This window comes from Triticum aestivum, chromosome 7D (genome assembly GCF_018294505.1).
Source record: "Triticum aestivum cultivar Chinese Spring chromosome 7D, IWGSC CS RefSeq v2.1, whole genome shotgun sequence".
Classification (NCBI taxonomy): domain Eukaryota; kingdom Viridiplantae; phylum Streptophyta; class Magnoliopsida; order Poales; family Poaceae; genus Triticum; species Triticum aestivum.
The window spans coordinates 591512332-591537268 of NC_057814.1; the positions used below are offsets into that span (position 1 = coordinate 591512332).

At 46.4% G+C, this 24937-nt stretch overlaps 1 protein-coding gene across 1 annotated transcript; it reads right to left on the reverse strand.

Annotated features, from left to right (window-relative positions):
* Positions 1-20203: 20203 nt before the first annotated feature.
* Positions 20204-24222, reverse strand: LOC123169138 (protein QUIRKY). The gene has a single exon (XM_044586990.1). It carries the CDS (start codon positions 23653-23655, stop codon positions 20398-20400), a length of 3258 nt encoding a protein of 1085 aa, XP_044442925.1. The 5' UTR covers positions 23656-24222; the 3' UTR covers positions 20204-20397.
* Between the last annotated feature and the right edge of the window lie 715 nt (positions 24223-24937).

The window sequence follows — 24937 nt, forward strand, 5'->3', positions numbered from 1 at the left end:
TGTTTCGAGTTACTAATTTTCAGCAAGCGAACAAGTATCAAATACCCAGGGGCTACTATAGACACTAGTAAGGTACACATCAATAACCTGTATATCAAATATACCCTTGTTCACTTTGCCATCCTTATCCACCAAGTATTCAGGGCATTTCCGCTTCCAGTGACCATTTCCTTTGCAGTAGAAGCACTCAGTTTCAGGCTTTAGTCTAGCTTTGGGCTTCTTCACGGAAGTGACAACTTGCTTGCCATTCTAGATGAAGTTCCCTTTCTTTCCCTTTGCCCTTTTCTTGAAACTAATGGTCTTGTTAATCATCAACACTTGATGCTCTTTCTTGATTTCTACCTTCATCAATTTCATCATCATGAAAAGCTCGGGAATCATTTTCGTCATCCCTTGCATACTATAGTTCATCATGAAGTTCTACTAACTTGCTGATGGTAACTAGAGAATTCTGTCAATCACTATTTTATCTGGAAGATTAACTCCCACTTGATTCAAGCGATTGTAGTACCCAGACATTCTGAGCAATGCTCAATGCTTGAGCTATTCTCCTCCATCTTTTAGCTATAGAACTTGTTGGAGACTTCATATCTCTCAACTCGGGTATTTGCTTGAAATATTAACTTCAACTCCTGGAACATCTCATATGGTCCATGACGTTCAAAACGTCTTTGAAGTCCCAATTCTAAGCCGTTAAGCATGGTGCACTAAACTATCAAGTAGTCATCATATTGAGCTAGCCAAACGTTCATAACGTCTGCATCTGCTCCTGCAATAGGTCTGTCACCTAGCGGTGCATCAAGGACATAATTCTTCTGTGCAGCAATGAGGATAAACCTCAGATCACGGACCCAGTCCGCATCATTGCTACTATCATCTTTCAACTTAGTTTTCTCTAGGAACATATATAAAACATAGGGAAGCAACAACGCGAGCTATTGATCTACAACATTATTTGCAAAATACTATCAGGACTAAGTTCATGATAAATTAAAGTTCAATTAATCATATTACTTAAGAACTCCCACTTAGATAGACATCCCTCTAATCATCTAAGTGATCACGTGATCCATATCAACTAAACCATAACCGATCATCACGTGAGATGGAGTAGTTTTCAATGGTGAACATCACTATATATGTTGATCATATCTAGTATATGATTCACGCTCGACCTTTCGGTCTCAGTGTTCCGAGGCCATATCTGCATATGCTAGGCTTGTCAAGTTTAACCCGAGTATTCTGCGTGTGCAAAACTGTCTTACACCCGTTGTAGATGAACGTTGAGCTTATCACACCCGATCATCACGTGGTGTCTCAGCACGACGAACTTTGGCAACGGTGCATACTCAAGGAGAACACTTTTACCTTAAAATTTAGTGAGAGATCATCTTATAATGCTACCGTCAAACAAAGCAGAATAAGATGCATAAAGGATAAACATCACATGCAATCAATATAAGTGATATGATATGGCCATCATCATTTTGTGCCTTTGATCTCCATCTCCAAAGCACCGTCATGATCACCATCGTCACCGGCGCGACACCTTGATCTCCATCGTAGCATCGTTGTCGTCTCGCCAACTATATATTGCTTCTATGACTATCGCTACTGCTTAGTGATAAAGTGAAGCAATTACAGGGCGATTGCATTGCATACAATAAAGCGACAACCATATGGCTCCTGCCAATTGCCGATAACTCCGTTACAAAAGATGATCATCTCATACAACAAAATATAGCATCATGTCTTGACCATATCACATCACAACATGCCCTGCAAAAACAAGTTAGACGTCCTCTACTTTGTTGTTGCAAGTTTTACGTGGCTGCTACGGGCTGAGCAAGAACCGTTCTTACCTATGCATCAAAACCACAATGATAGTTCGTCAAGTTAGTGATGTTTTAACCTTCTCAAGGACCGGGCGTAGTCACACTCGGTTCAGCTAAAGTTGGAGAAACTGACACCCGACAGTCACCTGTGTGCAAAGCACGTCGGTAGAACCAGTCTCGCGTAAGCGTACGTGTAATGTCGGTCCGGGCCGCTTCATCCAACAATACAGCCGAACCAAAGTATGACATGCTGGTAAGCAGTATGACTTGTATCGCCCACAACTCACTTGTGTTCTACTCGTGCATATAACATCTACGCAACAACCTGGCTCGGATGCCACTGTTGGGGAACGTAGTAATTTAAAAAAAAATCCTACGAACATGCAAGATCACGGGGATGCATAGCCACGAGAGGGGAGAGTATGTCCACGTACCCTCGTAGACCAAAGCGGAAGCGCTAGAACAACGTGGTTGATGTAGTCGTACGTCTTCACGATCCGACCGATCCAAGTACCGAACGTACGGCACCTCCGAGTTCAGCACACGTTCAGCTCGGTGACGTCCCACGAACTCCTATCCAACAGAGCTTCGAGGGAGAGTTCGGTCAGCACGACGGCGTGATGACGGTGATGATGATGCTACCGACGCAGGGCTTCGCCTAAGCACCGCTACGATATGACCAAGGTGGATTATGGTGGAGGGGGGCACCGCACATGGCTAAAAGATCAATGATCAATTGTTGTGTCTTGGGGTGCCCCTTGCCCCCGTATATAAAGGAGCAAGGGGGAGGCCGGCCGGCCCTTGCAGGGCGCGCCAGGAGGAGGAGTCCTCCTCCTAGTGGGAGTAGGGCTCCCCTTTCCTAGTCCCACTAGGAGGGGGAAGGAAGGAGAGGGGGAGGAGAAGGAAAGAGGGGTCGCAGCCCCTCCCCTAGTCCAATTCGGACTAGGCCCATGGGGGCGCGCGGCCAGACCTCGTGGCTTCTCCTCTTTTTCCCCTAAAGCCCAGTAAGTCCCATATGTACTCCCGTATTCCCGTAACTCCCCCGGTACTCCAAAAAATACCCGAATCACTCGGAACCTTTCCGGTGTCCGAATATAGTCGTCCAATATATCGATCTTTACGTCTCGACCATTTCGAGACTCCTCGTCATGTCCCCGATCTCATACGGGACTCCAAACTACCTTCGGTACATCAAAACACATAAACTCATAATACCGATCGTCACCGAACATTAAGCGTACGGACCCTACGGATTCAAGAACTATGTAGACATGACCGAGAAACGTCTCCAGTCAATAACCAATAGCGGAACCTGGATGCTCATATTGGCTCCTACGTATTCTACGAAGATCTTTATCGGTCAAACAGCACAACAACATACGTTGTTCACTTTGTCATCGGTATGTTACTTGCCTGAGATTCGATCGTCGGTATCTCAATACCTAGCTCAATCTCGTTACCGGCAAGTCTCTTTACTCGTTCCGTAATGCATCATCCCGCAACTAACTCATTAGTCACATTGCTTGCAAGGCTTATTGTGATGTGCATTACCGAGAGGGCCCAGAGATACCTCTCCGACAATCGGAGTGACAAATCCTAATCTCGACCTATGCCAACTCAACAAGTACCATCGGAGACACCTGTAGAGCACCTTTATAATCATCCAGTTACGTTGTGACGTTTGGTAGCACACAAAGTGTTCCTCCGGTAATCGGGAGTTGCATAATCTCATAGTCATAGGAACATGTATAAGTCATGAAGAAAGCAATAGCAGTAAACTAAACGATCAAGTGCTAAGTTAACGGAATGGGTCAAGTCAATCACATCATTCTCCTAATGATGTGATCCCGTTAATCAAATGACAACTCATGTCTATGGCTAGGAAACTCAACCATCTTTGATCAACGAGCTAGTCAAGTAGAGGCATACTAGTGACAATATGTTTGTCTATGTATTCACACATGTACTAAGTTTCCGGTTAATACAATTCTACCATGAATAATAAACATTTATCATGATATAAGGAAATATAAGTAACAACTTTATTATTGCCTCTAGGGCATATTTCCTTCATATACTACATATAAACTGTCATTTTTTCTTACCTACTTTACATGGCAACTTCATTGTCTAACTGTGTTCTCCAACATTTACTACTTTGCTGCTGGCATTTCTCACAACCATGTCATTTTCAAATATCTCAACATGCTACTTTTTTCACTACCACACATTACCCAAATGTTTTTTTACTCATCACACAACATCCTTTTTTGCACTAGCACCCATGCCATAATAACCTTTTGTACCATATTTTCTGCTTCTTTTAGCATGGCAACTTCTAACTTATTTATTCTACCTTTGTTTCCATATTGCTCACTGAACAGCTACGACTGTGGTGTCTACACCCTCGAATATCTTGCAAAGTGGGAAGGCAGGAAGGTGCCAACTTTGAACAAAGAAATATGCACAGAGCTTAGGAAGATTTATCTCTGTAATTGGGACACGACTGTCGATTTCAACAAGTGGGAGGGTGCACTGGCTTGGTTGGAGTCTAGTGTTAAAGCTGCTATCAAGAGATACAGGTGACTGCACAAGATGAAAAAACACTACTGTCTTTACCTATGTACTTACATTCAATTTTCGGATGAATGTAAGGTACCGCGCCCCTATTTCCCTCTCCTTTGTTTTCTTTTTTCACTATCACTGTCGTTCTTGTAACCGCACAAGACCATCGTCTCTCTGTCATGAACCTTTTGCGCTTGTAATTTACAACATATAACTTCAATGTCAAACCTCGTTTCTGTAAGTATGCCGGCCTGTCACGCTTGTGCTAACATTTCATTTTTGTCGTTACATCACTTCCGGATCATATAGTTTGTCATAAGGGTGTCAATTGTTTTTTGATTTCTGTCCCGTAAAGGCCCATTGTCACGACAGTCTCCTTTCTTCAAAATATCAAGTAAACATTAGTTGTTGGATGCAACACTTTTTTGCAATTAGCTCTTCATTTTTTACGCTGATCATAGTTCCAATTTAGTGGCACCTTTTCCTCAAAACTCTCACCTCTTTTCTAGCGTGGGTTTAATACATTTTTTCAAGCAACATGACAACTACTCATGTCTGCTCACAAATGGCACCTATGTTTTTTTATTTTTTGAAACGCTAAATGTCACCTAATTGACGCGGATGCACGTATAGTTTACGATAAGCACAATCATTCCAAATTTTACAAACGCATACCCCGTTAGTTGTCCCACTTTTCACAAAACCTCAGCTTTTTGTTACTCTTTGCCATAGTTTATTAACTACATTTTGTGTAGCAACGTGGCAACTTTTATGTCTTTTTTCCATACCACAACGAATGTCTTTAATTTTTAATGGTAAACGACACCAAATTGCCGCGGACGCACCTACAGTTTATCATTCGGGCAATCATTCCAATTTTTTTACACACACAACCTTCTAGTTGTCTCACTTTTCTAAGTAGCCCAAGCTTCCGCAGCTGTCTTCTTTGTAGGCTTCTTGTGCTTTGCTTGGACCTCGAGTGGTGACTTGTATCTTATCTGTTTTGGTCGCCCTTTAGTGACTGTCCTTGGAGGGTTCCTCACTGATACGTCTCCAACGTATCTATAATTTTTGATTGTTCCATGCTATATTATATTCTGTTTTGGACATTATTGGGCTTTATTATACACTTTTATATTATTTTTGGGACTAACCTATTAACCGGAGGCCCAGCCCAGAATTGCTGTTTTTTGCCTATTTCAGAGTTTCGTAGAAAAAGAATATCAAACGGAGTCCAAACGGAATGAAACCTTCGGGAACGTGATTTTCGGAACGAACGTGATCCAGAGGACTTGGACCCTACGTCAAGACATCAACCAGGATGGCACGAGGTAGGGGGGCGCACCTACCCCCCCCAGGCGTGCCCTCCACCCTCGTGGGCCCCACGTTGCTCCACCGACGTACTCCTTCCTCCTATATATACCTACGTACCCCCAAACTACCAGAGACGGAGCCAAAAACCTAATTCCACCGCCGCAACCTTCTGTACCCGTGAGATCCCATCTTGGGGCCTTTTCTGGAGCTCCGCCGGAGGGGGCATCGATCACGGAGGGCTTCTACATCAACACCATAGCCTCTCCGATGATGTGTGAGTAGTTTACCTCAGACCTTCGGGTCCATAGTTATTAGCTAGATGGCTTCTTCTCTCTTGATCTCAATACAATGTTCTCCCCCTCTCTCATGGAGATCTATTCGATGTAACCTTCTTTTGCGGTGTGTTTGTTGAGACCGATGAATTGTGTGTTTATGATCAAGTTTATCTATGAACAATATTTGAATCTTCTCTGGATTCTTTTATGTATGATTGGTTATCTTTGCAAGTCTCTTCGAATTATCAGTTTGGTTTGGCCTACTAGATTGATCTTTCTTGCAATGGGAGAAGTGCTTAGCTTTGGGTTCAATCTTGCGGTGTCCTTTCCCAGTGACAGTAGGGGCAGCAAGGCACGTATTGTATTGTTGCCATCGAGGATAACAAGATGGGGTTTATATCATATTGCATGAGTTTATCCCTCTACATCATGTCATCTTGCTTAAAGCGTTACTCTGTTCTTATGAACTTAATACTCTAGATGCATGCTGGATAGCGGTCGATGTGTGGAGTAATAGTAGTAGATGCAGGCAGGAGTCGGTCTACTTGTCTCGGACGTGATGCCTATATACATGATCATACCTAGATATTCTCATAACTATGCTCAATTCTATCAATTGCTCAACAGTAATTTGTTCACCCACCGTAATACTTACGCTCTTGAGAGAAGCCACTAGTGAAACCTATGGCCCCCGGGTCTATTTTCCATCATATTAATCTCCCGACAACAAGCTATTTCTGGTGCCGTTTTTGTTTTGTTTTCTTTACTTTGCATCTTTATCATAAAAATACCAAAAATATTATCTTATCATATCTATCAGATCTCACTCTCGTAAGTGACCGTGTAGGGATTGACAACTCCTTATCGCATTGGTTGCGAGGATTTATTTGTTTGTGTAGGTGCGAGGGAGTCGTGCGTGGCCTCCTACTGGATTGATACCTTGGGTCTCAAAAACTGAGGGAAATACTTACGCTGCTTTACTGCATCACCCTTTCCTCTTCAAGGGAAAACCAACACAGTGCTCAAGAGGTAGCAAGAAGGATTTCTGGCGCTGTTGCCGGGGAGTCTACGCAAAAGTCAACATACCAAGTACCCATCACAAACTCATCTCCCTCGCATTACATTATTTGCCATTTGCCTCTCGTTTTCCTCTCCCCCACTTCACCCTTGCGGTTTTATTCGCCCCTCTTCCATTTGTCTTTTTCGTTTGCTGGTGTTGCCATGTGCCTTCTATGTGCTTGCATCTTCGCTTGCTAAAAATCTATTGATATGGATCCACTTAAAGTGTTCTACTTGGATCATCTTCGATCCTTATGTGCTCGTGCTGAAACCCCAACTAGCCTAGTTGATGGGAAATCTTTAGATGAGCATGCTCATTTTGTGCGTCATCGTTTGTCTGAAAAGGGGAAGCTCTTATGGTATCACATAAATAGTTTGCTATGCTATGCTTGGAATCTTTGTGAAATTTGTTATATTACTTGTTGCTCTAAGAACCCTAAAAAACACCTTCCCTACCTATGTGAGTTCAATGATAATGAAATCTTATCTTCTTATGCAAAGGGTGTTTATAGTTACTATGATATCGAACAAATTGAAGAATTTGTCGTTTTTAAGGGTGCTCATGAAGTTGCTTCTTTGATTGAAAAGTATGATTTTACTCTCAACAAATCTGAAAATTCCGTCATACTTAAATATTGCAATGAAAACTTTGCTCATAATGTCTATGTCAAGAATTTATTGAAAGAATGACCGTTGCTTTGGAAGAAAATAATGATATGCATGAATCTATAGATAATGATGATTCCGATGATTTGGTTGAAATATCCCTTGATGAACATGATGCTTGCTATTCTCGTGGCCATGATGCCAATATTTATGAAGACGAATTTGCTATAGTTCCTTATGTTAAAAATGAGATCGTTGCTATTGCACCCATGCTTGATAGTTCCTTCGATGAAAAGCATGATTTCAATGATTTTACTATAAATTCTCTTGATGTCAATTGTGCTAATAATATGCAAAATCCTAAGCTTGGGGATGCTAGTTTTGCTATGTCCACTATTTGTTGCAATGATCATGATTGGGGTGATTTTTCTTATGATCTTGAAAATTTATTTAATCCCCATGATGAATATGAGATTGATAATATTGTTTGCAATAATATTGAAAGTGGGTTTGGAAGAGTGTCAACTTTAGATCCCACATATTTGGAGAATATTCAATCTTATGAATTTTTTGATAAAAGTGGGTTTGGAGAGGTCATGACTTTAGTTAATGTTAATCCCATTATTTCGGAAGAGTGTCAACTTTGCATGCATGTGGATCGTGTTGAAAATATTTTATATGATAGCTATATTGTTGAATTTGCTTATGATCCTACATGTAATTATTACGAGAGAGGAAAATATGTTTGTAGAAATTTTCATGTTACTAAATTACCTCTCGTCATGTTGAGATTGCTATCGTCTCTTTCTTCTTCCTTCCATATGCTAGTTTTTGCTTGCCTTGATAATTTGTTTGCCTATAAGATGCCTATGCATAGGAAGTATGTTAGACTTAGATGTGTTTGTCACGTGTTTCATGATGCTCCCTTTGCGCTTCAATTCTTGTCTTTCATGTGAGCATCATCGAAATCTCAATGCCTAGCTAGGGGCGTTAAACGATAGCGCTTGTTGGGAGGCAACCCAATTTTATTTTTAGTTTTTTGCTTTTTTGCTTCTGTTTAGGAATAAATCTTTGATCTAGACTCTGGTTAGATGTCTTTTTATGTTTTAATTAGTGTTTGTGCCAAGTTTAACCTATAGGATCTTCTTGGATGATAGTTATTTGATCTTGCTGAAAATTGCAGAAACTTTCTGTTCACGAAAATAATTGTTAAAAATCACCAGAACATGATAAAATATTGATTCCTATTGCTGCTGATCAATAAACAAATTTTCTAGGTCTTCCTATTTTGGCTGAATTTTTGGAGTTCCAGAAGTTTGCGTTAGTTACAGATTACTACAGACTGTTCTGTTTTTGACAGATTCTGTTTTTCGTGTGTTGTTTGCTTATTTTGATGAATCTATGGCTAGTAAAATAGTTTATAAACCATAGAGAAGTTGGAATACAGTAGGTTTAACACCAATATAAATAAATAATGAGTTCATTACAGTACCTTGAAGTGGTCTTTTGTTTTCTTTCGCTAACGGAGCTCACGAGATTTTCTGCTGAGTTTTGTGTTGTGAAGTTTTCAAGTTTTGGGTGAAAGATTTGATGGATTATGGAACAAGGAGTGGCAAGAGCCTAAGCTTGGGGATGCCCATGGCACCCCAAGATAATCTAAGGACACCTAAAAGCCAAAGCTTGGGGATGCCCCGGAAGGCATCCCCTCTTTCGTCTACTTCCATCGGTAACTTTACTTGGAGCTATATTTTTATTCACCACATGATATGTGTTTTGCTTGGAGCGTCTTGTATGATTTGAGTCTTTGCTTTTTAGTTTACCACAATCATCTTTGCTGTACACACCTTTTGAGAGAGACACACATGATTCGGAAATTATTAGAATACTCTATGTGCTTCACTTATATCTTTTGAGTTATATAGTTTTTGCTCTAGTACTTCACTTATATCTTTTAGAGCACGGTGGTGGTTTTGTTTTATAGAAACTATTATTCTCTCATGCTTCACTTAGATTATTTTGAGAGTCTTAAACAGCATGGTAATTTGCTTAAATAATCCTAATATGCTAGGTATTCAAGACTAGTAAAAAACTTTCTTATGAGTGTGTTGAATACTAAGAGAAGTTTGATGCTTGATGATTGTTTTGAGACATGGAGGTAGTGATATCAAAGTTGTGCTAGTTGAGTAGTTGTGAATTTGAGAAATACTTGTGTTGAAGTTTGCAAGTCCCGTAGCATGCACGTATGGTAAACGTTATGTAACAAATTTGAAACATGAGGTGTTCTTTGATTGTCCTCCTTATGAGTGGCGGTCGGGGACGAGCGATGGTCTTTTCCTACCAATCTATCCCCCTAGGAGCATGCGCGTAGTGCTTGGTTTTTGATGACTTGTAGATTTTTGCAATAAGTATGTGAGTTCTTTATGACTAATGTTGAGTCCATGGATTATACGCACTCTCACCTTTCCATCATTGCTAGCCTCTTCGGTACCGTGCATTGCCCTTTCTCACATTGAGAGTTGGTGCAAACTTCGCCGGTGCATCCAAACCCCGTGATATGATACGCTCTTTCACACATAAACCTCCTTATATCTTCCTCAAAACAGCCACCATACCTACCTATTATGGCATTTCCATAGCCATTCCGAGATATATTGCCATGCAACTTTCCACCGTTCCGTTTATCATGACACGTTCATCATTGTCATATTGCTTTGCATGATCATGTAGTTGACATAGTATTTGTGGCAAAGCCACCAGTCATAATTTTTCATACATGTCACTCTTGGTTCATTGCATATCCCGGTACACCGCCGGAGGCATTCATATAGAGTCATACTTTGTTCTAGTATCGAGTTGTAATCACTGAGTTGTAAATAAATAGAAGTGTGATGATCATCATTTTCTAGAGCATTGTCCCAAGTGAGGAAAAAAAAGAGAAAGGCCATAAAAAAAGAGAAGGCCCAAAAAAATGAGAGAAAAAGAGAGAAGGGACAATGTTACTATCCTTTTTACCACACTTGTGCTTCAAAGTAGCACCATAATCTTCATGATAGAGAGTCTCTTGTTTTGTCACTTTCATATACTAGTGGGAATTTTTCATTATAGAACTTGGCTTGTATATTCCAACAATGGGCTTCCTCAATGCCCTAGGTCTTCGTGAGCAAGCAAGTTGGATGCACACCCACTTAGTTTCTTTTGTTGAGCTTTCATATATTTATAGCTCTAGTGCATCTGTTGCATGGCAATCCCTACTCCTTGCATTAACATCAATCGATGGGCATCTCCATAGCTCATTGATTAGCCTCGTTGATGTGAGACTTTCTCCCTTTTTGTCTTCTCCACATAACCCCCATCATTATATTCTATTCCACCCATAGTGCTATATCCATGGCTCACGCTCATGTATTGCGTGAAGGTTGAAAAAGTTTGAGATTACTAAAGTATGAAACAATTGCTTGGCTTGTCATCGGGGTTGTGCATGATGAGAGCATTCTTGTGTGACGAAAATGGAGCATGACTAAACTATATGATTTTGTAGGGATGAACTTTCTTTGGCCATGTTATTTTGAGAGGACATAATTGCTTAGTTAGTATGCTTGAAGTATTATTATTTTTATGTCAATATTGAACTTTTATCTTGAATCTTTCGGATCTGAATATTCATACCACAATTAAGAAGAATTACATTGAAATTATGCCAAGTAGCATTCCACATCAAAAATTCTGTTTTTATCATTTACCTACTCGAGGACGAGCAGGAATTAAGCTTGGGGATGCTTGATACGTCTCCAACGTATCTATAATTTTTGATTGTTCCATGCTATATTATATTCTGTTTTGGACATTATTGGGCTTTATTATACACTTTTATATTATTTTTGGGACTAACCTATTAACCGGAGGCCCAGCCCAGAATTGCTGTTTTTTGCCTATTTCAGAGTTTCGCAGAAAAAGAATATCAAACGGAGTCCAAACGGAATGAAACCTTCGGGAACGTGATTTTCGGAACGAACGTGATCCAGAGGACTTGGACCCTACGTCAAGACATCAACCAGGAGGGCACGAGGTAGGGGGCGCGCCTACCCCCCCCAGGCGCGCCCTCCACCCTCGTGGGCCCCACGTTGCTCCACCGACGTACTCCTTCCTCCTATATATACCTACGTACCCCCAAACTACCAGATACGGAGCCAAAAACCTAATTCCACCGCCGCAACCTTCTGTACCCGTGAGATCCCATCTTGGGGCCTTTTCCGGAGCTCCGCCGGAGGGGGCATCGATCACGGAGGGCTTCTACATCAACACCATAGCCTCTCCGATGATGTGTGAGTAGTTTACCTCAGACCTTCGGGTCCATAGTTATTAGCTAGATGGCTTCTTCTCTCTTTTTGGATCTCAATACAATGTTCTCCCCCTCTCTCGTGGAGATCTATTCGATGTAATCTTCTTTTGCGGTGTGTTTGTTGAGACCGATGAATTGTGGGTTTATGATCAAGTTTATCTATGAACAATATTTGAATCTTCTCTGAATTCTTTTATGTATGATTGGTTATCTTTGCAAGTCTCTTCGAATTATCAGTTTGGTTTGGCCTACTAGATTGATCTTTCTTGCAATGGGAGAAGTGCTTAGCTTTGGGTCCAATCTTGCGGTGTCCTTTCCCAGTGACAGTAGGGGCAGCAAGGCACGTATTGTATTGTTGCCATCGAGGATAACAAGATGGGGTTTATATCATATTGCATGAGTTTATCCCTCTACATCATGTCATCTTGCTTAAAGCGTTACTCTGTTCTTATGAACTTAATACTCTAGATGCATGCTGGATAGCGGTTGATGTGTGGAGTAATAGTAGTAGATGCAGGCAAAAGTCGGTCTACTTGTCTCGGACGTGATGCCTATATACATGATCATACCTAGATATTCTCATAACTATGCTCAATTCTATCAATTGCTCAATAGTAATTTGTTCACCCACCGTAATACTTACGCTCTTGAGAGAAGCCACTAGTGAAACCTATGGCCCCCAAGTCTATTTTCCATCATATTAATCTCCTGACAACAAGCTATTTCTGGCGCCGTTTTTATTTTGTTTTCTTTACTTTGCATCTTTATCATAAAAATACCAAAAATATTATCTTATCATATCTATCAGATCTCACTCTCGTAAGTGACTGTGTAGGGATTGACAACCCCTTATCGCGTTGGTTGCGAGGATTTATTTGTTTGTGTAGGTGCGAGGGACTCGTGCGTGGCCTCCTACTGGATTGATACCTTGGTTCTCAAAAACTGAGGGAAATACTTATGCTGCTTTACTGCATCACCCTTTTCTCTTCAAGGGAAAACCAACGCGGTGCTCAAGAGGTAGCACTCACGTGCGCGTGCGTGTTGGATGCGCCGGAACCAACCTCCGAGTTTTCTGTTGATTGCCCTGTTGACGTAGGAGCAGTCTTGCTTTTCTTTGGGAATCGATGTAGTGCCTCCTCTTCCATTCTCCTCTTGATTGACTCCAATTCTCTTTCAAGCGTGTTTGTGTGCCTCTCAACTTCTCTACTCATCACATCATATTTGCAAGCCTCGTCTGCTATGTTGGTAAATCTCCTTGTCATTACCACACGCCTCACTGTTTCCATAGTTGTGTTGGGCCCATCTTCATGCTCTGCGAGTACTCGCTGTGAGCCATGCTGGCAGAGTGCTTCATCTGCGTTCTAAGACCAACGCTCAAGGATGTACCTTGGTGGGACCTGTTTCACGCCATTCATGTCCATTACCCTTAGAATATGGCAACAGATCACACCATCTCTTTCAAACTTGCAGCATTGACAGTAATACCCTTCTGCTATGCACGCCGTCACCATGTAGTTTCTTCCTTTGTCCGGCCCTTCGGCTTCGGAGTCTGACATGTCCCACATGGTAAAAACCTTGTACGTGAAGTCGCCGACTTGAAACACGGTGTAACCGGCTGACAGCCTTAGCTCCCATTGGAACCTGCAGTCTTTTTATTTTCCATTACAAGTTAGCTCACCCAAAAACAGTTACATACGTGCGCGGCCTCACCGTGCACTCTTGGCAATTTCATTGAATCACACATGGCAACTCCAGTCATTCATTGATGGCAACTTAAGACATCTAAACATGGCATTTTCCACTGCTGAAAGCATTGCAAGCCTTACCAGTACAGGAAGCATGCCAACTTAAGTCCTCCAAACATGCCATTTTTCATAGTGCTACAAGCATGACAAGTTTTATTTGTTACATCTAGCATGGCAACTTTTCACCATGCAAAACACGGTACATGTTTTATTGACAAAATCATAACAAGTTTCAATGTCCCACCTTGGCAAATTACAGCTAAGTCTTTCTGCAAACATGGCAACTAACACTTCTGCATGATGGAAACTACAGTCATTTATACATGGCAAGTTCACACAACAAATTCAACAAGTTTCAAATCACGCATCTGTCATTCGGGCACGAACATGGTAACTTCTGGCTACACCAGCATTGCAATTTTTACTTTGTTAGAGCAATCATGGCAACTTGTACAATGCAACACATGGCATGGGTTTGCTGACAAAGTCACAACAAATTTTATTGACAAACCATGGCAAGTTTAGAGCTAAGTCTGTACACAAACATGGCAACTACTTAGATCATTCATGCATGGCAAATTCACATGTCTATTTTTCAATAAGTATCCATCATCATCACCGTTCATATACCATGCATTTGTCATTCAAACAACAAAATGGTAACCACTGTTCAAACCAGCATGGCATCTACATGTGCACCCAATATGCCAATCAGTTCTACTAACAAGCATGTCAATACCTTTGTACACCCCACATGGCAACTAAATTTAAACTACTAAGCGAACCAACTTTTTTCCTTTACAAAACCCCGATAAGCATGAATGCAAAAAAAACTTACTTGTGGAATATTTGTCGGGTATAAACCTTCATCATTTGTCTCTCTAATGGGATGCACGTCAGCATCCTTGCGTTATTTAGAGTTGTGTTTGCCAACGCTTGTAGCTGTGTGCCCAATTTTTTTTGCTGAATTGCATTGTACTACTGCACAAACCTAAGAATTGAGTTCTCTGGGTTCACATATCTCTTCAGCACTGCGTTGAAACCTTCGCTATGCTAGGTTGTTTGCAGAAAGGGGTAGAAGCACTGCATGAATAAGCTGGCACCCAAAACTTCCTCTTCTCCCAAAGGTTATGTAGTGTTTCGTTGTTTTGAACCTGGTATTTATCTATCATTGCTTTCCAGCTTTGCTCGAATTCTTCCGGTGTCAAACTGTGGTCAACACACAATTCATATGCTTTCTGCAGTTCCGGTCTTTTAGCAAAAAAGGGACCCAACATTTCTTCTTCTTTCTTAATACCATGCCACCTACAGTGCATGTGTATTGTGTTAGGGAACACTTCCTCAATACCTGCACGCATACCGAAATCCTGGTCTATTATGATGTTCATCGGTTCAAGCCCGCCCATGCATTCCTTGAAAGTCTTGAATAGCCAAATATAACTACCAGCATCCTCGTTCCTAATAAACCCACACCCGAACTGTAGCGATTGGCTGTGGTTGTTTATGCCAATGAATGGAGCACATGGCATCTTGTACATATTGGTCAGATATGTAGCATCGAAGGACACATAGTCACGAAAGTGCTTGTACGCCCTGCGGGCTGCACCATCTATCCAATACATGTTCATCACGTGGTCCTCCCCGTCCAGCTTGATTTTGTAGAAGAAATCAGGGTCTTCCTTCTCTTTTTCCATGAAGTATGCGATTGTGTCCTCCATGTTCGTCAGTTGACTTTCCCTTCGATACTTTGCCACCAGGTTAACCACGTCTGAAGGAAGATATGGCATGCTGCTGAGCTTCCCTGTTTTATTGTGTATCATTGGTAGGATGTGGACCATTCTCCCAGGTTGGAGGTTGCAATCATGGAGCAACTTCACAAACTACTGCTCCTCCGGCGTGAACCCACGGTGAGCACTCAGAAACCTAACCAGGTCAAATTTCTTTATCATTTCATGGTTGTGATGTCCCACGTACTTTGTTACCACCCACCAGGCACCTTCGACGTTCAGCTTCATCTTGGCAGGGCCATTCGTTTTGACCATGATGTCTCTTCGTCGCTCTCCGATGACTGGACCATTTCCCCCTTTTTTTTCTTGTTCTTTCTTGACTTGAAACACCTCAACTCAGCTCTGTTGTACTTTCCTGTTTTTACTAGTTTTCTGCGATGATTTGTGTATACCGCAAAACCATTGAACATTGCATAACTCTGGTAGTATTCCTTTGCATCTTCAAATGTAGCAAATTTCATGTGCACATAAGGTGGTGCTGGAGGTGCTAGCGAGGATTGCATCTCATCCTCATGGGCTCACCCTGTACCCCATCATCATCTTGTTCACACTCATGCTCATTTGTCTCATCCTCTCCCTAATCACCATCTTGTTCATCTTCATCCTCATGTTCACCAGCTGTCTCCGCATCCGAGTTTGAGTCGTCTGCTCTTGAGTTGCTCACATCAGATTCAAGACTGTTGTTTCTTCTGGTTCTCGACGCTCCTGCCTTGCGAACGACAGTCTGCTCACTGTAGTTCGGTTGAGAAGTTTGGTATGCGTGTGACTCTGGAATAGCAAGTGCGCCCCAAGTGGCAGTAGCTGCGTCCGGAGGCCCTGCATTTTATTCATGCACAAATTATTCGACAAAGATTTTTTATCATGGTATTGACATGACCCAGGCACCATTAACAACTAAATACTTTATACTAAACACGAAGCTTTGGCAGACGGCAAGTTATTTTTTTTCAAGCGACATGGCAAGTTCATGTGTTTTACAGATGGCAGCTTCACTCATGCATAAACACACCTTCAACATTTCCAACCACATTTAGATCATCATGGACTTTTTAGTACGCAATTCTTATTTCATTTTAAAGATAGTCCATACTCCGCTATGTTCTACCATGTGTTCAAACTCCACATTCGCATACTACAACTGCCACCTCAACGGCAATACGAATGGCAACTTATTTTTGCGAGTGCAATATGGCAGCTAATGTGCTTTTCTTTTGTAATACTACACACACTTTACATTTTTTTTCCTTTTTGACCCCCCTGTTTTTTCTTTCTTCGTTGGCCATTTTTTCATTTTTATTGATCTAAATGCATGTGTACTTTGTAGAAACATATGGTATTTACAGTTTCACACTTACTGGCAGTCGACGTACTTGTGGTCGCACCTCGTGTTAGCTGGTCGACTAATCCCGATCCCGTAAATGAACCCTGTATGTGCAGCCGGTTTCTTGGGTGTGATAGTTTGCTAGGCTCTCCCTGATCATTCGTCCATCAACATCCGGTATGTGTGCTTCCACCCAATGCCCCTGCTTTGTACATTTATCCATATTAAGCACTTTTCATTTTTTTCACAATCATGTTGCACTTATTTTCTATTACTTTCTCTATTCACAAAGAACACTGTACCTGCGTGCAAGTACTGCTGTAGTAGTGGCAACAAAGGGCCAGTTGAGTTTAGCTTGTCATAACCATGCAAATCCCATGACGGTGCTTGTAAAGAACTGTAGAACCAGGGATTCCCACCATTTCCCGAATCCATTCCTTGCCCTCCTTTTTCGATCTGCACAACTAGAGCAAGTACAATCAAACTTGAACGTACTTGGCTCCAACACGTACTAACTGTATCGTGCACTCATGTGCCAACAAACCATACAATGCACATGGCAACAAACTACAGCATGCAGATGGCAACAACTATGCTATGCAGATGGCAATAACTAAGCCATGCAGATGGCAACAATACAGCATGGCAACAAACCATACAATGCACATGGCAACAAACTACAGCATGCACATGGCAATAACTATGCCATGCAGATGGCAATAACTAAGCCATGCAGATGGCAACAATTATGTAATGCTGATGGCAACACCTGCATCATGCACACAATACTATCAACTACATCATACACATACTGGCAACAATTAGAGCATGCACATGGCAACACCCACACGATGCACATGGCAACAACCACATCATGAACATGGCAACAATTGGGCTGAACACCTACATCGCAGCACTACCTTAACCTCGGGGATGGCAACTGTTTTTGCTCCCCCACCCACATCCTAGTCTAGATCTACTGCCACTACCTACATGTGGCAAGATCAGTAGCAACCATCCTAGTTATTCCCAGATCTTGCCATGGCAATTTTTCCCCTACACATCAGTGGTTCATGGGAAGGGTAGGAGATGGTGGGGTGGGGGTGGGTGAGGGGGATGAAGGTGACAAGGGATTCATCTAGCCGGCGGCTCAGTTTGGGCTACATGTGGCCCAATCTTGCCATGGCAACTTCATGGATACCTGTGTCCGGCGATGGAGAGGGGTATGAAGGGGACCAGAGGGGATGGAGGAGGAATTCACCTGGTCGGCGGCTCAATTTAGCCTACAGATCTCCAGATCTTGCCATGGCAACTTCAGGGAGAGCCACGCCGGCGATGGAGAGGAGGAAGGGACTGCAAGGGGGTCGGGAGGGATGGAGGAGGGTGATGACTTCAGGTGGCGACGCGCCGTGGTCAAGGTCGCGCACTGACCAGGTCGTGAGCTGACCAGGTGGCCAGGTGGCTCGCTGATTGGGTCGTTCGGGGGATAAGCGATCATGTCCGAACGGTTTCGTTCGGCTTGATCCACTACCAGTCTGAACGGGGTCGTTCGGCGCGGCGTCCCTAAATCCCGAACGAACGCGCGTTATCGGTGTCCTTTTCTTTTCCTTGGCATCGTCATCGATCCTCCTCTTTTTCTTCTCCTTGACATCCTCACCTAGCACCGCATGGTGCAATCACTGCATCAACACTAGTAGTAGGAAGCCCCCACGTCTCGAAGTGACTCAGCTGGGGTCTTCTCAGTTGGCTTCTCATGCTAATCAAGGAGACCCTCATGGATCAACCTCTTCTCCTTGAGTGCCACCGAACCAACTCCTCACTACCTTAGGTCGTATGTGCCTCTGTCCATGACCACCCTCTTATCTTCATTGATGCCAAGTGCAATGCTCTCCCCCATGAGAACCACCTCTTCCCCAACATCAACGGTCATTCTTAAACGGAAAAAGTCCAAAATAAACCTTGAACTTGTAGGTAAAAGCTATATCAAACCTTGAATTCTCAATCCCAGAAATTAGCACAACAAAACACTCTGATCCCGATCTATTTTGAACCTTGAGAGGATTTAACCGGTATTCGCTGAATTGGGCCGGCCCATTAACGTAGTTGCTCGCGCTGCTCCGGTTTTTCTTTGTTTTTTATTTATATTTGTTTTTGTTTATTTTTTCTTCGGTTTTTGTCTTAATGATACTTTGTTTTTTCTCTCGTTTCTTTCTTCATTATAATTTTCTTTTTTTTCTTTTTTGATTTTCTTCATATTGTTTTTTTTCTTTTTTACATTGTATACACTTTTTTAAAATGTCACAAGCACATTTTTTGATTCTTTTTGAATCACACGTATATTTTTTATATTGTAAAATTTGTTTTTGAAATGCCACATACATTTATCCAAACTCGTGATATTTTTTAGATGTCACACATTTGGTCAGGTTTCCAAATTTGTTCCTAGTTTTACAATTTTCGAAAGGTGTTCACATTCTTCAGGTTTCAAAATGTGTTCACTTTTTCAAAATTGATTGCTTTTTCAAAATAGTTGTTTTCCTAAAGTATTCAGAATTTTCAAAAAGTTCTCACACTTTATAAAATGTTCGGACATTTCCAAAATTGTTTATGTTTTGAATATTTGTTCGGCCCTAAAAAATGGTTTCAAAGTTCAATGCTCGGATGTGTGCTTAAATATATGGGGCCTCTTATTATATCACTCATAATAGTTAGTAGTGCTAATTGGTGATATCTCCATCGATCAATCTACGACAAATCAACATGCTATTTTTTTTGGGGGGTGACGATGGCTAAATTACTTGTTCTCGGCGCCGTTGCGTGGGTGCTGCTTTTGGCCGGCCGTGGAACCAACGCTGCCCAGGTACACGCCACACATGCGCTTATATATATAGAGAGAGGCCGGTTTCATCCTGATAAATTTGGAAATGTCGGCCAGGTTCCAAATTCGACTCTGCCCGAGTAGTTTTTGTCAGTTTGTCACATCGCGCTTTAAGGAAGAGAAGAAATACAGTACTTTTTACGTCACGTGTTAAGAAAAAAAAACTCGCTCCGTGCCTAATGGGCCGGCCCAGTCGAGTCCACAGCCAACAATCCCGGGATTTAACATGCCACATCGCCAATTCCTGTTTGGGAACTCACTTAAGGTTGAAAATAGACTGGGATCGGTGTGTTGATTTTCGGAATTTGAAGTTTGGGGTTTGATTTAGCTTTCGTCTAGAAGTTTAAAATTTATTTTAGACTTTTTCCTTCTTAAACCGGAGCAACCCATGAAATCATAACCTTGGCACCATAGCAGATACAATTAGCAGCGGAGTCCTTCACCACAAGCTTCTTGTAGCTATGAACACGAGGCGAATGTAAATTATGCAGCAATTGCTGTCACAATCATATAACTCTTGTCTTTAATTATGTGTTTTCTATGCTTTTGAATACATACAATCATCATTGTGTTATTTCTACACGTTGTCTCTCCCAGATATATAGGAACTTCCTATCGCATACTTATTGCGGCAACGGAAAAAAAAGAAAGAAGATTGGAGCCGCCACCAATCTCAGAGCATCCTGTCGGAGAGGCTGGGCAGGCGGCGGAAGAAGTTGACGGCCGCGGCGGGCATGGGGTCCCGGAACATGGGATGGCGGAGGTAGTAGAACCCGCTGGCCACGGCCACCATCTTGGGCGGCATCGCGTACAGCACCACGGCGACGGCCAGGCAGACGCCGACGAAGATGCGGCTGGCCCGCGGGTCCCTCCAGCTGACGAGCGCCTGCAGCCGCTCGCCCTGCGCGGCGACGTCGCCCATGACGCGCTGCACCCGCCCCGCCAGCGTGCGCAGCCTCTCGTAGCGTAGCCGGAGGACGTCGGGCGCCGGCACGGCGTCGAACTCCTCCTCCAGCTCGTCGCCGTCCACGGTGTCGGCCTGCGAGAGCCGCGCGTCCATGCCGGCCGGCGCGCGCGGCCGGAAGCGGTAGTACCAGACGCCGATGAGGAAGACGTAGAGCGACGCGGTGGGCACCACCAGCTCGGGGTACCAGACGAGGACGAGGTAGAGGACGTGGAGGAGGACGGTGGTGGAGGGGTTGCGCCAGCGCCGCACGCCGTCGAGCCACCGCTCCAGGCCGACGGCCCAGGCGAGCACCCCCATGATGCGGAACCAGTTGGCCTTGGCGCGGCGCACGCTCCAGGTGTGCGCGTCCGCGTCCAGCATGTAGCGCACCACCTCCGGCCCGAGCGGCGGCTCGGAGCGCGCGAGCCACGCGGCCACGGTGCGCACGGCGGCGCCCCGCAGCGCCTCCTGCTGCGCGACGCCGATGGGGCGGAGGTAGTGCATGCGCGGCAGGAGCGGCGACGTGTAGGTGGCCCAGGTGTCGGGGAGGTGCGCCGGCGACGAGAAGCGCACGGCGAGCTGCACCTCGCCCATCTTCTTGAGGCCCGGGCGCAGCAGCACGAGCAGCGGGTAGGAGGCGGTGTAGGCGCGGTTGGTCTCGAGCGTGGAGACGCGCACGCGCACCTTGCCGATGCGGTAGTCCTGGCGGTCGTCGCCGGCGCCGGCGAACATGCGCCAGTTGTCGAAGACGGCGACGGTGAGCACGGTGCAGGGGTCGTAGACCTGCCACGTGTACTGCTCGTTCCAGCGCGGGTTGAAGCTGTCGGTGACGGTGCGCGTGCGCACCCACTTCTTGCCGTACTTGGCCACGCAGTAGGCGTCCGTGGAGCCCTTGGAGCCTCCTTTCGTCTTCATGGGGAGCAGGCCGCACGCTCCGACAATGCCGAGCTCCAGCACGCCCACCGGCGGCTTCCACAGCTGCTTCGCCGTCGGCCTGTAGTCGCTGCACACATGCGCCGCCTCGTCGAGCACATGGTATCCTCCTTCCAGGGAGAGTCGAAGGTGCAGCCTGCCCGAGTAGAAGCCCGGCCCTTGTTGTCCCTGCTGATCTCCGCCCCCGCCATCTCCATGACCCATGCCGCCCTCGAGGTTGAACCATCTTGACGCGACGATCTGGCGCTCGTCGAGGCGCTGCTCGACGGAGCTCACGGGGATGGTGGCATGGCCGAGCAGAGCGGGCTCCTTGATCATCGACCGGTCCTCCACCAGCAGGACAAGGGTGTCGTCCAGCGGCTCGGACGCGACGAACATGAGGTCCTCGGACCACGCGAACGCCGAGCCGCTGCTGCTGGCCACCGACCGGCGGGTGCGCGCCGACTGGAAACCTAGCTGAACCTTGACGCGCACGTCGAACGGCAGCCCCGGCGGCGGCGACGGCACGCGCAGGTCCTGCGCCTCGATGATCGACGCCCGCAGGTACCACAGCTTGGGCGATTGGTACACCTTGGCGCGGGTGTAGGCGGCGTAGGGCGCGTCGGTGTTCCAGGCCTCCGGGAACACGTCGTCGGCCTGCGTGCCGATCCACACCGACACCATGATGTCCCCTGTGACCATGCCCGGCTCGCCGCCCTCGAGCCGGTACCACTGCGCCGCGAGCGGGCCGTCCGGCTGGTCGCGGACCGGCACGTCGGAGAGGTCGAAGCAGACGCCGCCGAGGAATGCGTCCGCCGGAGACGGCGCCCCGCCGTCCCAGACGGATATCTCGAGCGTCGGCTCCGGCTTCGCGTGGCTGACGGCGAACACCTGGTTCCACTCGGGGCTGCCGGTGCCGGAGACGTCGCGTCCTGGCCGGGAGCGGAGGCAGTGCGGGCCGGCCTGGATCTTGACGTAGGGGCCCTCGCAGGCGCGGATGCCGCGCACCCGCACGATGCGCACGAAGAGGTACCGCATAGGCTCCACCAGGTCGTACGTCGACTGCACCGGCTCGACGGCCTCGCCGGCGGACGCGAACCGCCCGGAGATGACGCGGGGAGAGGCGGCCGTGTAGTAATCAGGCCCGAAGCCGCCGCTCGGGTGTCGGGGGACGCGGACATGGCCGGTGCTCGACGCCATCCGCTCCTTGCGGAGCTCAGGCGGGTACATTTCTGCGCCATCGGGCCCCGGCCCTGGTTCACGCTGCGGCTGCTGCTCCGGCTCCGGCTCCGGCTGCGGTGGCATCATCCGGGCGTGCATCATGGGGCCGTGCGGGCCGTGCATCATCGGGCCGTGTGGCCCATGCATCGGCGGCGGCATCATGTGGCCGTGCATCATCGGGGGCGGCATCATCGGGCCGTGTGGCCCGTGCATCGGAGCTTCCTCCACGATGATGACCGGAGGCTGCGCCTGCGGCTGCTGCACCTCCACGGCAGCCTCCGTGGGCTCAGGGAGCTCAGGTGGGAGCTCCCTGGGCTGCTCCGGCGGGACCTCGGGCGGCGGCGCGTTGTCAGCCCCCTCGGGCGGCCGGTCCTCCGGCGGCGGCGGCGGGGGCACGGCCGGCTCGTCGTAGTAGTAGATCTTGAGCCCGACCTCGCCGCGGATCCAGCTGAGCAGGCTGCGCTTCTCGAGCGGGAAGTAGACGATGCCCTCCTCGCCGCGGCGCGAGAACTGGGAGCCGTAGATGCGGACGCGGCCGAGGAAGTGGTTCTTGCCGCCGCCGCCCCCGCCGGAGGGGTTGAAGCGGCGGTCGTGGTAGAGCGAGACGTCGAGCGACTCGGCGTGCATGCCGGCCGGGTCGGGGACGGCGAACTCGAGGCGCTCGTGCCACTGCGGGTTGAGGTCCCGCGGCACGGTCCGCGTGCGCTTGCGCTGGCCGTCGAAGTCCGCCACCGCGTAGGCGCTGGACGTGCCGAGCCCGTCCTTGGGCACCAGGTCCCGCGCGTCCACCACCTCCACCGCCAGCCTGCGCACCATCTGCCCGTGCGGGTGCGGCGGCCCCCCGTCCGCCATGGGAGCTCGATCGGCGATCGATGGAGGCGCTCTCGCGCGGTGCCGAAGATGGGAAGGGAAAGCGAGTGATGAAATGGAATAGGGTTCCTTATGGTGTGGAGGGGAGTGGTGGTTTCCGATCGAATGCTTTTGCTTTTGGAGCGAGCAGTGAGAGAGGAGCTAGCTAGGTAGAACCATGGAGCGTACGTGCGAGAGAATCTGAGCCAAAGCGAGGCAATGGAGGAAGAGAGATTATTCGGGAGTCGGTGGCCGTGGTGGTGATGATGGGAAAGCGAGGCGATCGATCAAATGGAATGAGGTTCCATATGGTGTTGACGGGAGTAGTGGTGGTTTCCAAATGCTTTCGCTTTTGGAAGGAGCACGTAGGCAGCTGGTGGTGTGCTCGACTCGAGCGAGAGAATCGGAGCTAGAGTGAGGCGAGGGAGGAAGATGGATTATTATTCGGAGGTTGGTTGCTTTCTTGACATGGAAGCTCTCGCTTTGCTCCCGCAGAATCTCATCTGTCTGCCGCCTGCTTTTCTTTGGAGGAGAGGGGCCGTACGCGCTTGGTGATGTGCTTTGCTGTTGCGGATTCTGCTGCCGTTGCCGCTCGTTAGTTCACACTGGCCGCCTTGGCTTTTTCTATGGCGCGCGCGCGTGCGGTAACTTCATTTGCTTGGTTGCCCGGGAGGTCAAATGATCGATCCCTGACGGATGAAATCGGGAGAACTCCTTGTGAAAGTGAAATCCGGCTTCAGAAAGATCTGGGGGGATGCGGGAGTTGATAGTGCGCAGAGCAGGCCATGCGCGGCGGTGGCGCCCCGGTGGCAGTTCATCCTGGCCATGGCTACAAAAGCGCCACCCGATCCCTCTCGCCGGCCGACGTGGCGACCGACGCGCCACGTACGTACGTCCACGAGCCTGAAAGCGTAGCGGCGCACGTCGTCCGTCCTTGGACGATCGATCGGAAGCAAACACAAACGTGCGTGCGTGCGCAATTGCAAACAACAAATCCGGCCGCCGATCGATGTGTGTCGGTTGCCGTCTATTTCCATAGCCACAAGAAGCTTGTCGTGAAGGACTCTGCTGTTAATTCTATCTGCTATGGTGCCGAGCTTATGATTCTTGAGAATGACATTGATGTTAGGGAAGAGGTGGTTCTCATGGGGGAGAGGATTGCCATTGCCCATTGGTATCGGTGAAGATCAAGAGTGTGGTAGGCCACTTTTCTTAGTTGCTTTAGAGTCGAGTGTCTGGGTCGAGCTCTTGCAGACTTGTTCTGGAACCACTGTTTAATTTCTTT